Source organism: Macaca fascicularis, chromosome 5 (genome assembly GCF_037993035.2).
Source record: "Macaca fascicularis isolate 582-1 chromosome 5, T2T-MFA8v1.1".
Taxonomy (NCBI): Eukaryota; Metazoa; Chordata; class Mammalia; order Primates; family Cercopithecidae; genus Macaca; species Macaca fascicularis.
Genome location: NC_088379.1, coordinates 146,859,604 through 146,874,780, shown reverse-complemented (window position 1 = coordinate 146,874,780; position 15,177 = coordinate 146,859,604). Strand labels below are relative to the sequence as shown.

The 15,177-nt window shown below is 34.6% G+C and overlaps 1 protein-coding gene across 5 annotated transcripts in view; it reads right to left on the bottom strand.

Annotated features, from left to right (window-relative positions):
* Window positions 1–2,532: 2,532 nt before the first annotated feature.
* Window positions 2,533–15,177, bottom strand: part of IL15 (interleukin 15) — a 98,380-nt gene continuing 85,735 nt past the window's right edge. For 3 of the 5 annotated variants that reach the window (XM_045391839.3, XM_074039132.1, XM_045391840.3), the window contains exons 4-8: window positions 14,337–14,434; window positions 12,893–12,977; window positions 8,476–8,520; window positions 6,500–6,637; window positions 2,550–3,763 (exon numbers count right to left, since the gene is read on the bottom strand). In XM_045391839.3, the coding sequence (XP_045247774.1) occupies window positions 3,653–3,763; window positions 6,500–6,637; window positions 8,476–8,520; window positions 12,893–12,977; window positions 14,337–14,434 (477 nt within the window). In that variant the 3' untranslated portion in view covers window positions 2,550–3,652. 5 annotated transcript variants of the gene reach the window in all.

The following is a 15,177-nucleotide window of genomic DNA, read 5'->3' as shown; positions in this document are numbered from 1 at the left end:
AATGTTCACATACAGTAGGTTTTCAATAAAGATGCTTTCAATATGATTAAAGGAGAGAATTTGTTAATTTAAAAAAAGTGATTATGACAATGAAGACAAATAACCTGTTGGGTGACCCTGGATTCTCTGATGACAATATTCTGAAAGTGTTGCCACGTTTGTATAAATTACATGTAGAATTTTCAATTCTACTGTCTAACAATTTCCTCTTCAGTTCCTCTAATTGTCATTTTGAAGTACAGGATTGAAGAAGTAAAATATAGAATAAAATAATTAGCCTTTATTAATAATTCTTTAATTTTTCTTCTGTGTGTCATCTGATAGATTATACAATCACCATTAGGATACTGTTTAATTAAGCTAAAGTTTACCTTGCATACTCAATTTCTTACTAAGGACACAATTCAGTCATCAGACATATTCAGAAACATTGAACCAAACCTCTATGAAAATGAGATATTCTCTGTGCAAAATATTTATATATGGCATGCATACATTAACCATGGCTCACAAGGAATGCAAAGAGCTTAAGCTAAGCCTGACATAACAAGATGAAGGAACTAAAATGCATTCTCTAGTATTTTTGTGCTAAGTTGGGGGAGAAGGGAGGGAACAACCACACTACTTGATTTTCATATTGTATATGTTGGTTGATGTTATGAGTTATTGAATTTGATGGCCATAAACAGTAGCACATCAAAACACGTGATCCCCTCTCACAACAACAGTAGCAAAAGAAGAAAAGTAATTCTGTGACTTACTCTTCCAAGATAAAAAAAATGAGAGTATATAATACTAGCTTTGTGATTAGGTTTTAAAATTCTCTGGGCTCAACAATTATTTTATTTTATTTTATTTTATTTCATTTCATTTCATTTTATTTCATTTCATTTCATTTCATTTCATTTCATTTCATTTCATTTTGAGATGGAGTCTCGAGCTGTCCCCCAGGCTGGAGTGCAGTGGCACAATCTCGGCTTACTGCAAGCTCCACCTTCCGGGTTCATGCCATTCTCCTGCCTCAGCACCCCCAGTAGCTGGGACTACAGGCCCCCGCCACAACGACTGGCTAGTTTTTTGTACTTTTAGTAGAGACGAGGTTTCACCATGTTAGCCAGGATGGTCTTGACCTCCTGACCTCGTGATCCACCCCTCTCGGCCTCCCAAAGTGCTGGGATTACAGGTGTGAGCCACCGTGCCTGGCCTGGGATCAACAATTATATATTGGTTCTGTTTACGTTTCCATGTCCTCTGCCTTCTAGCCCTTTTGTTCATTGTCAGGGAGAATGTGGAGATAATATTCTTTCATATGTCTTTTTCTTTCCCGAAATTAAGAAAAGATAAAAACAAAATTCATCAATATAACTTTGGACTGTATGTCATATTGTTATGCTTATCTTTACTATTTGAGTTTCTAAGTATATGTTTCTGTGCTTTCTTTATTATATGTTCCATATGGAAGATATTTTCAGCATTTAAGGCAGTAAATGAGACATAAACACAGTATCCTATAGGCACATGACATTGGGTTGGTTAATTAAGGAAGATAGTTCAAACAGGCAGATTTTGAATCCAAAGGAAAGACTGATTTTGTAAAGAATATAAACATGAAAAATAAAATTTAGATTGTTTTACACTATTATTTTGTTTCTTCAGTTAACTAATAGTATTTTAAAGTAGTTGCAGATCTATGCTTTGAGTTTTCTAAGATCAACTGAAGTGATCCATATCGAGTAACTAATGTAAGAATTTTAATTTTGAGCCCTGGTGAATTCCAAGTTTTAAGCCCACTTGTATGCCTATGTAGCCAAAATGAACTATTGATCACTATAAAATATTATTTGTAACGTGACTGACATTATGATTTTCCTTCCCCCATCTCAGGAAAACTAACATTCCCCTAAAGACTGAACTGGAAACTTAGAGATGAAAATGGTACACTTTTCCTCCTCTCCCTCCTTCTTTCCTCCTCTTTTTCTATGTAATAGAAAAAGAAACATAAAGCAAAACAGAAATACAGGTATATTAAAAATACTATCTCAATTGAAATAAAAAAAATAAATAAACTTCCACAATGCAAGACTTTTAAGAATGGCTGCCAAATACTATTTTTTCTACACTGAGATTAGGTAAGAAGCTGAGAGCCAATACATGATTATTGAAAGTCAAATAGGATACAGATTTCTTCTAAAGTTTCTCACAAGATATTTATAAGCACCATTGACTAGAGCAATAAGACCCATGTACATGGATAGGGCACTGGGGTGATAGAAGAATGTTTCAACAGAGAACCAGTTTTTACTGTGGAATGGAGAGAAATCGAATTCTTAAGAGATAATTTACCTGATGTAAATGACGAGTTGATGGGTGCTGACGAGTTGATGGGTGCAGCACACCAACATGGCACAAGTATACATATGTAACAAACCTGCACGTTATGCACATGTACCCTAGAACTTGAAGTATAATAATAATAAATAAATTAAAAAAAAATTTCCCACCCCACAGTCACTCAGTATTACCAGAATTGAATTAAGATGAAATAAATGTATAATAAAACAAAAATATTCCATCTTTATTATAGTTCCATTAGAAGAGAGCTTGCTAATTTTAGACAGTGTAGTCCAAAAAATATAAACAATTATTTTCTGTCAGATAACAATGGCTCCAACAAATCAACAGGGCTTTTTAAAAATTATACAAACATGGCAAAAAGAATGTGAAAATAAAATACCTGTATTTGGGAAAGCATGAAATATAAACACTGTCACTATTAGTTTTCTATATCAGGCGCATCCAATCTTTTGATTTCCCTGGGCCACAATCGAATAAGAAGAATTGTCTTGGGCTACACTTTAAATACACTACCACTAATGACAGCTGATGAGCTAAAAATGAAATTTATGAATTTGTGTTGGGCCACATTCAAAGTTGTCCTGGGCCGCATATGGCCTGCAATCCATGGGTTGGACAAGCTTGCACACCATTCTGCCTATCAGTAGAAGTTTATTATTGCCACCACCAGCAAGATTTACTGATGGACATTATATGCCGGTTATTGCAATTTCTTTATTTCATAACAGTTGCTTTATAGATCAATAACTAAATTACAGTGTAAAGAAGAGGATTCACGTATAGTTCTTCTTTTTCTTATTGAGAAGAAATTCTTCCTCTGTTTGCAATGCTTAGTAAGAAGTCAATAAGAGTTAGTAGTCAGTGGTTCCACACTGGCAGGAATATACCAACATAGCTGTTGACCTGCAGCATTGGTACCCATCCCCGCCACTACATAATTTGACCCTTAAATGCTATTTTGCGATAATAGGTAAAATATCAGTGCGACTTCAAATAACAACATTTGCACACGTTTTTATTCAACATTTTACATTATTCCACAAATATGTACAATTTCCATAATAAATTAAAAACAAATGAGTAAAGTAAGTCTGAGAGAAGTTCATAGTCACTATATTACTCAATGACATTTTTCTGCCTTCATTTCTAAGAGTTCATCTGATCCAAATACTGATCATCTTCTTGACAGAAAAACTTGTTTTGACAGCACATTTGAAATGCCGAGTGTTTTGTTATGTCTAAGCAGCAGAGTGATGTTCGTTAGTAACAGAAACACTTTATAAAGAATCAGTTGCAATCAAGAAGTGTTGATGAACATTTGGACAATATGTACAAAACTCTGCAAAAATTCTTTAATATTTTTTTCCTCTAGTTCCTCACATTCTTTGCATCCAGATTCTGTTATATTCTGCAAAATATAAAGAAAGATTAAATTGGCAATTTATAATTAAATTAAATATACATTCATGGGAATGGGAATATCATATCATTTGAACCATATGGTGAGGTCTTGAGATATGAAAACTTTAGCAAATAAATAGCATACTAGGAAGAATTATGAGAAAAGAGAACTGGGAGATTTGATATATGTTTATTTTTCCACTAATGGGTTAAGGACATTGAGAAAAATAAGCTGTGTCTGTCAGACCATGGAGTTCCTGCTTTGAGCCCTTCAATGGTTTCCTATCATCTGCTTCTAGCATAAAGACCATGCCTCCCTGCATAGCACACAGGCTCTTCATGAGCTGTTCCTTACCTATTTATCTCACATATACCCTGTGCCTCAATGTTATGCTCTAGGAACACTGAGTGAGCATCTGGCTTTCCTTGCCATGCACAGCTTACTATTAGATGCCTCTCTGCCTTTGCTTTTCTCTCTGTTACATTCTTTCCTATTTTAGCTGCTGCTAGTCACACTTAAGATTATTCATGTACTCTTTTAGGGAGGCTTCTCTGAACCCCTGGGTTCCCAGGGCTGGACTCAATGTCCCATCTTTTCATCTCAGAACCTCTTATTTAGACCTCTCTCACAACATCTCATGTATTCTATTCATATTATGAAGTTTTACTCTTTTTATACTATAATACTATTCTCTAAGCTCTCTACCAGAAGGGCAAAGCCAGTACGTTTGTTTACCTAGCATTCAGCACAGGGCCTGATGCACCGTAATCACCCACTGGTTGAATTGAGCCATTTAGGTGAATACCACAAATTGTTGTAATTCAAACACAGTTTTATGGATAACTAGAATGTTCCAAATGTAGCAATTAAGAATAAACTTTTTAGAGACCATCTGAACCATGAAGGCTGTGCCAGCAAAAATAAAAATTAGATTTTATATCCATTAACTATTTGGAATTCAGCATCACTAACATTTATCAAGCACATCCTCTATGCCAAGCACTGTCATGTTTCATATAATGCTGTCCGATTTGATCCTGAAAATAATCATGTCAGCTAGGAAGACAGAGATATTGACTCATCTCAACTGACATAATCAACTGAAATTCTTCACATCCAGGTCTTCTGACTGCGCAGTCCTGTCCATGCATTCCAGCATGTATATCACACTCTGCCATGATGAGGGTGACTATCAACATTCACATTAAAGAGCTCATCATTTATTTCGCCATGAGTTATCTGTTGCATGGCTCACTCCACCAATAAGATGGAGATAACATCATAAGAGTATTATAAACCTTAATAAATTCATTTCATACATATATAAAGTATTTAATATATGAGAGACACTGTTCTGGGAATTTGGATATAGTACTAACAAAAAACAAAAACACTTGTCCCTTTTAAGCTGACATTCTTATAGGGAAAAACAGACAATACCCATTACATAAAATATATCGTATTCCAGATATGGGACCTGCAGACAAGGGGACAGGGAGTGCTCAAATAGGGAAGGGATTGCAATTGTAAACAGGTAAATCACTGAGAAGGTGACACTGAAGCAAAGACATAAAGCAGCATTGCATTTTTAGAGAAAAGTCAAGGTGTCTACCCACACAAGTTCAGGGTCTTTGCACTTTCAGTTGTGTCTGCCTGAACATATGTCCCTAGATACCCTTAAGGCTCATTCCCTCACATCTTTGCCAAATGGCAGCTTATTAGTTCAGCCTACCCTAACTGGAGCCCCAGTCCCCCTTCCCTGCCTCCTTTTTCACCACTGGACTTCATAACTAACTAACTTATTACTCATTTGCTGAGTGGTTGGTTTATTTCTGTTTCCTCCCTCTTTAACAGCAGGGATTATGGGTATTTTTTCATACTGTCTCCTGAGGGCTAAAAAGTCTTTATGAAATGAACTAATTTGATTATGCCTCTTTGTCACAAAACTGCTTTCTCTCTACCTTGCTTTGGCCACTGGTGTTTTGCCATGAAAGTCATAATTATTTGCACTTCAGGGCCTTTGCACAGCTGATGCCCCAGCCTATCAAATGAGTACCTAGAATTTGCTCTCCTGGAACCCTCTACTGCTCAAGTTGCCTGGAATGTCCCAGATTATACTCAAATTATTAATATTTTCATTGTTATCCTTTTAAAGCATTTATCTTCTCATGAGATAACAGACTCTGCAGACAGACTGCTCAGGTAAGAATTGTGGCTCCTCATTTTACTGGAGCAAGTGATCCAAGCTCTCAGTGCTACAATTTCTTCATCATTCAAATAGAAATAAAGATAACTATCGCACAGATTTGTCATGAGGATTAAATGAATTAACAATTTAAAGCTCAAAGAACAGTGTCTGCCACACTGTAATAACTCAATAAATGTGAGTTACTATTATTGATGTTAGACACTTGAGTATGTAATTAGATTAATGTCTATCCACTGCACCTGACAATAAACACCTTGAGGTCAGTGACCTGTCTGTCTGGTTTGCAACTATAATTCTAGCACTGAAGCACACTACCTGGCATGATTCTGTAAATGTTTGTCTACTGAATAAATCATTGAACAGTTTAGCATTGTGTGCATGCTGGAGTTGGTGCCACTTTTGGATGCCATTCCACTGGAAAAGGACTCCTCCTCCTAAGTGCCCCTTAGGAGGATCTGCTTGTCCATGAACGACTTCTTCAAATCAGGCCCAAAACACAAGATGCAACTCTCAGCAACTGTTGGAAAACTCACCCCATTAGAAGACAAGATGTTGTTTGCTAGGATGATAAGATTTTCTACTGTATCATGAATATCTGTATCTCCGGACTCATGTGAAATAACTTGCAACTCCAAGAGAAAGCACTTCATTGCTGTTACCTTGCAACTGGGCTAAAAATAAAAGTTATAAAGAACAATTAATTTTTTGTGATTATTAATTTTCATACTGATGTAATTTTGATTTTCAAAAAGTTAATCCAAATATTTTATAAAGATACACAATATCCTTAAGAAATTTTACATAGGAGGCAGTTTAATTTTTTTTTCTTTTCGCTTTAAAATAAAAACCAAAACAAACCAATAAAACACAATCAAGAAGGATGGCAATATTGTACAGAACATGAAACTAGAAAATGTAGAAATAGTGGCCAGTTTTTCTCACTGAGCACATTTCCCCTGTGGAAAGGGTAATAATACTGGCCTTAGACTCTGAAAATATCAATATAGACAGTGCATTTGTAAGAAGTTTTAGGATCAAATTGTGTTGTTAATATTTTAAATAGTGGTAGCTGCTAATTATACTATTCTTTCAATTTCCAAAGTTCCAGAGGGAGAGAAGCAATTCCAAGAAATTTATTAGAAAAATCAAAGCAGGACTAATGTCCACTCACAGGCTGGCCAAATCAGAAAAGGCTCTTAGGTGCCACAAAAATATGTTTTCCACAACATTTACTTTACCAAGAACTTAAAGAAAGGAAACAAGGAATATCTAGGGATTTGACCATTATTTGACTTTGTGTTCTCAATACCTTGCACAGTGCCTGGGAGCCTGCAGGCACTTCACAAATGCTTACTGAATGGATGAAAAAATGAAGAAATACACCCATGTGCCCAGCACTGGTAATATTCCTTAACCCCGACAGTCACTGCTTAGGATTGAAAGACAAATACTGTCACCGTATCAGCAATAATAAAACTGAGCTTCAGAAATGTTTAGTAATTTCCAAGGTAACACAAGTAAAAAGTGGTGGAGTCAGTTTTAAAATCTAAACTTCAGTCTAAGGTTGTTTCTATAACCCATGGGTTGCAAAGTTATCTTATTGCAAAAAGCAATCTCAGGATGCTGAACTTGATGGTTAATTGACTACTTTCCATTTTACAAAAAATGCAGAGCAAAACAATACATGATGAAGCCAGAGGAGGGAGAAAATTTCTTTGTGCAGCAGCATGACCCAATTGGTTGGTGAATATCTCTTTTTTCTAGTTTCTGGCTATGGTTTCTTTCCAATGCTTAGAAAGTCATCTATATAAGAGAAGTTCCAATTGAAGAATAATGGAGAGGGACATAGAGTTTGTTTTCCCTGAGGTGAAGTTGGGGATTCATTTCTTGGTTTTAGTAACAATCCCGAAGGGAAGGACCACCACCAAAATGACAAATCCTACGTGCCTTAGTAAATGTCAATGTATTAATGAAACAAGTTCAAAATCACTTTTCAATTCTAATACATTTCATGGGTTATGTTTCTTTTCTCACATAAAGAATAATTGGTCAGAATCTTTTTCTGACAAATGTAGAGAACCATGTAAAATGCAGAACATGGACGACTTTAAGCAATTTATGGAAAATATTGCAGATGGTGATACATTACAGCGTTGGAAATAACTGATATGTTGGCTACTCTTAAATTGAATAAGTTAATCTGATTTTTGCATCTAATTGCATCATGATGCAACTGCATCACAAAAAACGTATAATGTATCTTGTTTGACATTGAGGGAAAAGACTTTTTTAATATTTTGATTTGGCACCATTACAAAAATAGCGTTTATGTAGCTATCTGCCCCCAAGTCCCATCTCAACAATCACTAGTAAAACTCATTGATCATATATTATAGAAACACACCAAAAGTTAGATTTTAAAACTACACATATTTTAGTTGTTACAAAAATATACTTTTAAAAACTTTGATAATGAGACAAATAGCAATTTTGAAAAAAGTATACTCACGTGAACATCACTTTCTGTATATAAAGTAGCATCAATATGCATAGACTGGAAGGAAACAAATTTAGACAATATTAAAAACTATGCCCTGCTTTAAATATTATGAGCACAACCTACTGAAAACATTAAATTGTTTTTAATTCATTTATTTATTTTGAGATAATTTAAAATTCATATGAAACTGTAAGAGTAAATACAGAGAGATCTTGTGTACTCTTCAACAAGCTTCCCCCAGTGGTAATATCTTCTATAACCACAGTACAGAATTACAATCAGAAAATTGACATTAATACAATGCAGTCACCTTGTTCAGATTTCACAAGTTTTATGTGTCACAGCATGTGTGCATGCATATGTGTGAAGTTTTATTCAATTTTATCACTTGCATAGATTCACATCACCACCACCACAGTTAAGACACAAAATAGTTCCATCACCACAAGGATTATCCTGCTATTCTTTCATAACCAAAGTCACCTTTCTCCCTATACATACCTCATCATCACCCAATCTCTCTAAATTCTGGCAAGCACTTCTCTGCTCTCCATTCCTATAATTTTCTCATTTCAAGAATGTTACGTAAAGGGACTCATATAGTATATAACCTTCTGAAATTAGCTTTTAAAAGAATTGACAGACATTTTTATGAGTCATTTAGGTTTACAGAAAAACTAGCAGAAAGTACACAGACTTATACACCCCTTTGTCCTCCACCCCAATTTCCCTATTGTTAATATCTTGCATTAGTGTGGTGTGTTTGTTATAATCGGTGAGTCACTATTATGATCTTAGCTATATAGAATATTAGGGCTCATTATTTGTGTTGTATGTTCTACAGGTTGTGACAAATGTATAATGCCACCCATCATCATATATTAACATTTTCACTGCTTTAAAAGTAGCCTGTGCTCTGCCTAGCCATTTCTCCCTCCCTCCGAACCCCTGGCAACCACTGATCTTTTTATTGTCTCCATAGCTTTGCCTTTTTCAAAATGTCATAGTTGGGATCATATAGTGTGAAGCCTTTTCAGATTGGCATCCCCATCTTTCACTTAACAATATGGCTTTGAAGGTTTCTCCATTTATTTTCATGGCCTGATAGCTTATTTCTTTTTATCAATGGATAATATTCTGTTTTATAAATGTACCCCAGTTTCTTTATGAAGATTGGCTTTTTTCACTCATCATAATACCCTGGAGATCCACCCAACTAGTTTGTTCCTTTTTATTACTCTGTAGTATTCCCTGACATAATATGCCACAGTTTTTACAACTAAAGCACATTTGTTTCCAGTTTTTGGCAGTCATGAAAAAATCTCTATGAACATTCATGTACATATTTTTGTGTGCATATAAGTTTTCATTTATTAAGGATGAATGTCTAAGAGTACAATTGTTGGACTCTAAGGCAAATGCATGTTTTGTTTGTAGTTGTCTTTTTTAGTAATGTCTCTATTTGGTTTTAGCATCAGAGCAATACTGCCCTCCTAAAATCAACTGGAAAATGCTCCTTCCTCTTCTATTTTCTAGAAGAAACTGTACAATTGTTGTTAGTGCTTCTCTAAATATTTGATAGAATGTTTCAGTGTAACCAGCAGGCTTGGAGATCCCTTTTTGGGAGCTTGTGTATGATGAATTCAATGTATATAGTGATTACAGGAGTGCTTGGATTGTCCATTTCATCTTCACATGTTTTGGTAGTTTGTGGTTTCTGAAGAATTGGTCCGTTTCCTCTAAGTTGTCAGATCTGTGAGCATAAAACTGTTCATAGTTTTTCTTATTATCCTTCTAATGACTGCAGATTCTGTAGTGACAGCCTCACATTTCATTCCTGAGATCTGTGTCTTCTCTCTTTTTATTTCTGTCAGTCTTATTAAAGATTAATTGTATTGATTTTCCAAATAACCAGTTTTATGTTTCATTACTTTTTTCTATTGTTTTCTTAATTTCAATTTCATTAATTTTGGCTCTTACATTTAAATATTTTCTTTGTTCTGCTTGTATTGAATTTGTTTTGCTCTGCTTCTTCTAGTTTCTTGAAGTGGTAACATAGATTTTTGATTTGATAATTCTCCTTTTTTTCTCATGTATTCATTTGATTTTAAAAAATATCCCTGTCAGTATTGCTTTAGCTGCATTGCATATACCTTGATATGCTGTATTTCATTTTTTTCATTGTATGTATTATGAATATCCTTTGAGATTTACTCTTTGACCCATGTATTATACAGAGGTATAGTATTTAATTTCCAAGCATTTGGAGATTTGCCCATTGTATTTAATTTCCTGATTTCTGGTTTGATTCCACTGTGGTTTGAGAACAAATTCTGCATGATTTAAGTTCTGAAAAAATTTTTAAAGTTTCTTTTATGGCTCAGTATATATTCAGTCTTGATAAAAGAAAGTATATTCTGCTGTTGTTGGGTGTAGTGGTCTATGTGTTAAATTAGATCCTGTTGGTTGGTTATGCTGTATTTTTATGCCCTTGCTGATTTTCTGTCTAGTACTTCCATTAGTTACAGAGGAGGAGGTGGTGAAATTCTCAAGAATAATTGTGGATTTGTCTGTTTCTCTTTTAGCCCTATTATTTTTTGCTTCACAAAGTTTGAGGCTTTGTTGTTTGATGTGTATACATTTAAGAACATTATGTTTTCCTCATGGATTTGTTTTTTATCATTATGTAGTGTCCCTTTGGATTCTAGTAACCTTATTTTCTGTGAAGTCTACTTTATTTGATGTTAATCTAGCCACTTCTGCTTTTTATAATTAATGTATGCATGTGTATCAGTCTAGAGCTGCTGTAATAAACTACCACAAGGTGGGTGGTTTAAAACAACAGAAATTTATTCATTTACAGTTCTGGAGACTGGAAGTCCAAAGTCAAGATGTTGGTAGGGCCATGTTCCTTCTGAGGGGTCTAGAGAAGAATCCTTTCTTGATTTTCCCAAGGTTCTGGTGGATCCTGGCAATCCCTGGCCTTCCTTGGCTTATAGGGGCATCACTCTGATCTCTTCCTCTATGTCTTCACATGGCTTTCTTCCCAGTGAGTTCCTCTGTGTCCTTTCCTTTTCCAATAAAGACACTAGTCACTGGATTTAGGGCCCACCCCACTCTAGTATGATCTCATCTTAATTTCATTAATTATATTTGCAAAGACATTATTTTGAAATAAGATCACATTTTAAGGTTCCAAGTAGATGTGAAATTTGGGGGGACACTATTCAACCCATTATAGTATGGTATATCTTTTTCTGTCTTTTAAAATTTCAACCAATGTATGTCATTGTACCAGAACCGAACTGCTTATAGATAGTATAGATGGGTGGTGTTTTGTTATCAACTCAGCCAATCTCTTTCTTTTACTTGGTGTATTCTCATACTCTCCTATGATACTAACCACAGGAATGCTGGATCTTTTGTCACTGTTCTCAAGATCAGTGATGCTTTTTCTTTTTTTTAAGTCAATTGTCTTTGTAGTATTCTGTTGTCAAATTAACTATCATTCCTCTGTTATTCATTCTGCTAATGAGCCTTTACAGTTTGCTTTATATTTCAGTTGTATTTTCAGTTCTATAATTTCTATATGGTTCCTTTCATATCTTCTATTTCTTTGTTAAGGCATTTAGTTTTTCATTTGCTTCAAGGGCATTTGTAATTGGTTTTTGAAGCACTTTATATAATGTCTGCTTTCAAATCCATGTCAGAGAATTCCAACATCTGATCCCCTTCAATTTTGTAGTCTGTTGACTATATTTTCTCATTCAAGTTGTAACTTTCCTATTTCTTGGTACAATGGGTGATTTTCAATTGTATCTTGGCTTCATGTCTATTATGTTAGGACACTCTGGTCCTATTTAAATCTTCTATTTTAGCATGCAGTCAGCCTGTTTGGATTTAGCATGCAAGTTCTAACCTACTTTTTAATGCTGTGAATCCAGTGACAATGTAGTTTTCAGAACTTTGTGGTGCTATTTTGGTATGCTTGGTGCCATTGAGACTTCCACTGAAGCTGATATTACCTTCTATGGCAGGAAGCACTTCCTTAGGTCAGGCAATCTATTTTCTCAAGGTGGGAGAAGAGGGCCTTTAGTCCACAAACAACAACAGCTCTTCTCTGGGTCAAGCCATTCTCTCTGCAGGTGCCACCAAGATATCTGGCTTCTCTAGATACAGGAAGATAATACCTCACCTGTGCAGACTAGAACTCATCAGGCTGGGCCACTTATAAATTAAGATTTAAAGATAATTAGATTATAAAACAGTAAGGAAAAGATTTCTTTTTGAGCTTTATAAGATCATAAATTTCTACAAAAATCTTATTGTTTCAAGTGTGGTTTCTTTAAGACAGATAGAAAAACACAGAGAGAAACAAACTCCATAGCAGTTCTACCAGGCATTATATGGAAAAATGAGTACTCACTTGAATAAGATCTTCAATTTTTTTCAAATCACTTATTACATTCACCCAGTTGGCTTCTGTTTTAGGGAGCCCTGCACTGAAACAGCTGAAAGAAAAACCATGAGCAAAGCATTTTGAAGGAGCCTATTCATCTTGATGAATACTATAAGCAAAAGAGCAATCAATAATTTTTTTATTCTGACCAGTGAAAAAAAATCAGTGTTATCCTTGCCTCTGTGCATTCAACAGCCTTGTAGCTGAACATAAACATTGAGCATATAGTACAACTTTGACATTTTAGGATAACTTGAGGCTTCACCAACCTGATTAGAGAAAAGCCTAATTGTAGGCATACTTTATAAATAAACTGGCTCAATTTATCACAATGAAATAGAAACAGTGCCAGATGTGTGGCGAGGCTCAGTAAATGATTTTGAATTAATTACTAGTTTCCTTTACGTAGAGATTTACTGAGACTTTGAAGTCTAATAAATAGGTAAAATTCTTAAAATAAGTAATAATTATTTTCATGTAATGATTTTGACAGTAAATGTTTTTTACAAAACATTAAACACGCCCCTTTCATGTTGCTCATGCGCTTACTATGCTTGCAGCAGCTTTCTCCATAAACATTACAGACTTCATCCCAGTGTAGGCTGAATGACCATATACTTACTCACTTTCATAAATTTCATAAAAATTAAAATTTAATATCCAGACAAAATACACTTATACTGACCAAGTAACATTGGAATGATTCTTACAGCTTGAGGAAAAATAATCCCTCACTTCCTGATGGATCTTACACAGAAGCATGATAGTCAACACTAATCTGTCTTACAATGAAGAATTACCTGCACAAATCTATGGTTCCCAATACCATGAAGGCATTAGTAGAGTAAAACTGAACTGAGAGTCAGATTATATAACTATAGGTTAGGTGCTTTGGGCCAACTGGGTATATTAGCTGCATCTAAGAGAGAAGAAAAAAGTTAATAGTCATGGAAACATAAGAATTTTATTAGAAGGAAACAACAAAAGGCTTAAATAAAGAAAGAAATGTTTTCAACTGAACTAGGATAAGGATGAAGGGATAGGAGAAGTCAGTGTCAGGGACAGATAAGAAGTAACATAAGCAAACTCTAAATATCTACTTTTAATTGCCGTGAAAAATATGTAGTCTATCAATAAGTGGTACATTTCCAAGCTCAGTTAAATATCAAAAGGCCCAATTTATTTGAGGGCTATAATGCTCATTTGTACTATTACCACAATGTAGAAAAACGCTCAGTTAGGTGTTTACCCAACCTCCTCTGAATCTCTATAGTCTGCCTTCTATCCCCCAGATACTGAGTACCTAGAGATATAAGCAAACTGAACATAAACTAACTTAATGGAAAAGATATCCGAGGACAGTCATCATGACCATGAACATAATATTATTTATGCCTAAAGATAAAATTACCCCAAAATGAAGACATGAATGCCAGCTTCAGTTAGAAAATGACTGTTTAGAAGTAAACACAAGTAGCACTGGATGGAAACACTTCTCAAATGTGGTTTCTGAAAAATATAATCATAGACAAATGGTTACATTTTTTAGTTAAAAAGTGAGGTTTAAAATAACATGTCAACATATTTTTAGGTCTAAAGATGTAATTTTTTCATATATTCATAATTAATGCTCCTTATCAAAAAACAATAAAACTATAATTTATTTTTTTTGCTTTCTCTCCTACCTCCAACTCTGTCTCTTATGCACAAAATTCCTTAACAGATATTTCTGCAGATGCATGTCAGAGATAACTTAACAAAGTTGACATATTTGTTAATTTACATACATACCAATGTCACCACTTAATGTTTTTATATTATCTTTGACCTCCTCCTCATCCTTCTCTCTGTTTTAGCAGGCCAAAATAATTTATAAAGCACAGGTTAATAACATGCATTAATAACAGAGATGCACTAGTTATATTAACTTCACGTAAAATATTGATAAAATGAATTATATCAATATTATTTGGTGAAAAATTGGATAAAATGGAACCAACTACAGATACTATATTCCACCTCGAGAGTGACTATCTAATAATTTTTCTTGGTGATTTAGGAAAATCATTTATCCTAGAACTTACCAGAGTTTTGATACTTTCACCTGCCTCTTTTATGTTGTCAAAGCTTTTATAGTTTCAGAAAGCAGTGTTACCTGCCACCTTAACCACTGATTGTTCATGCTTCCTTCTGTTTACACTGAAAAGATGAATGATAACCACACCCTGCCCTCTAAGACTACACAATTTAGT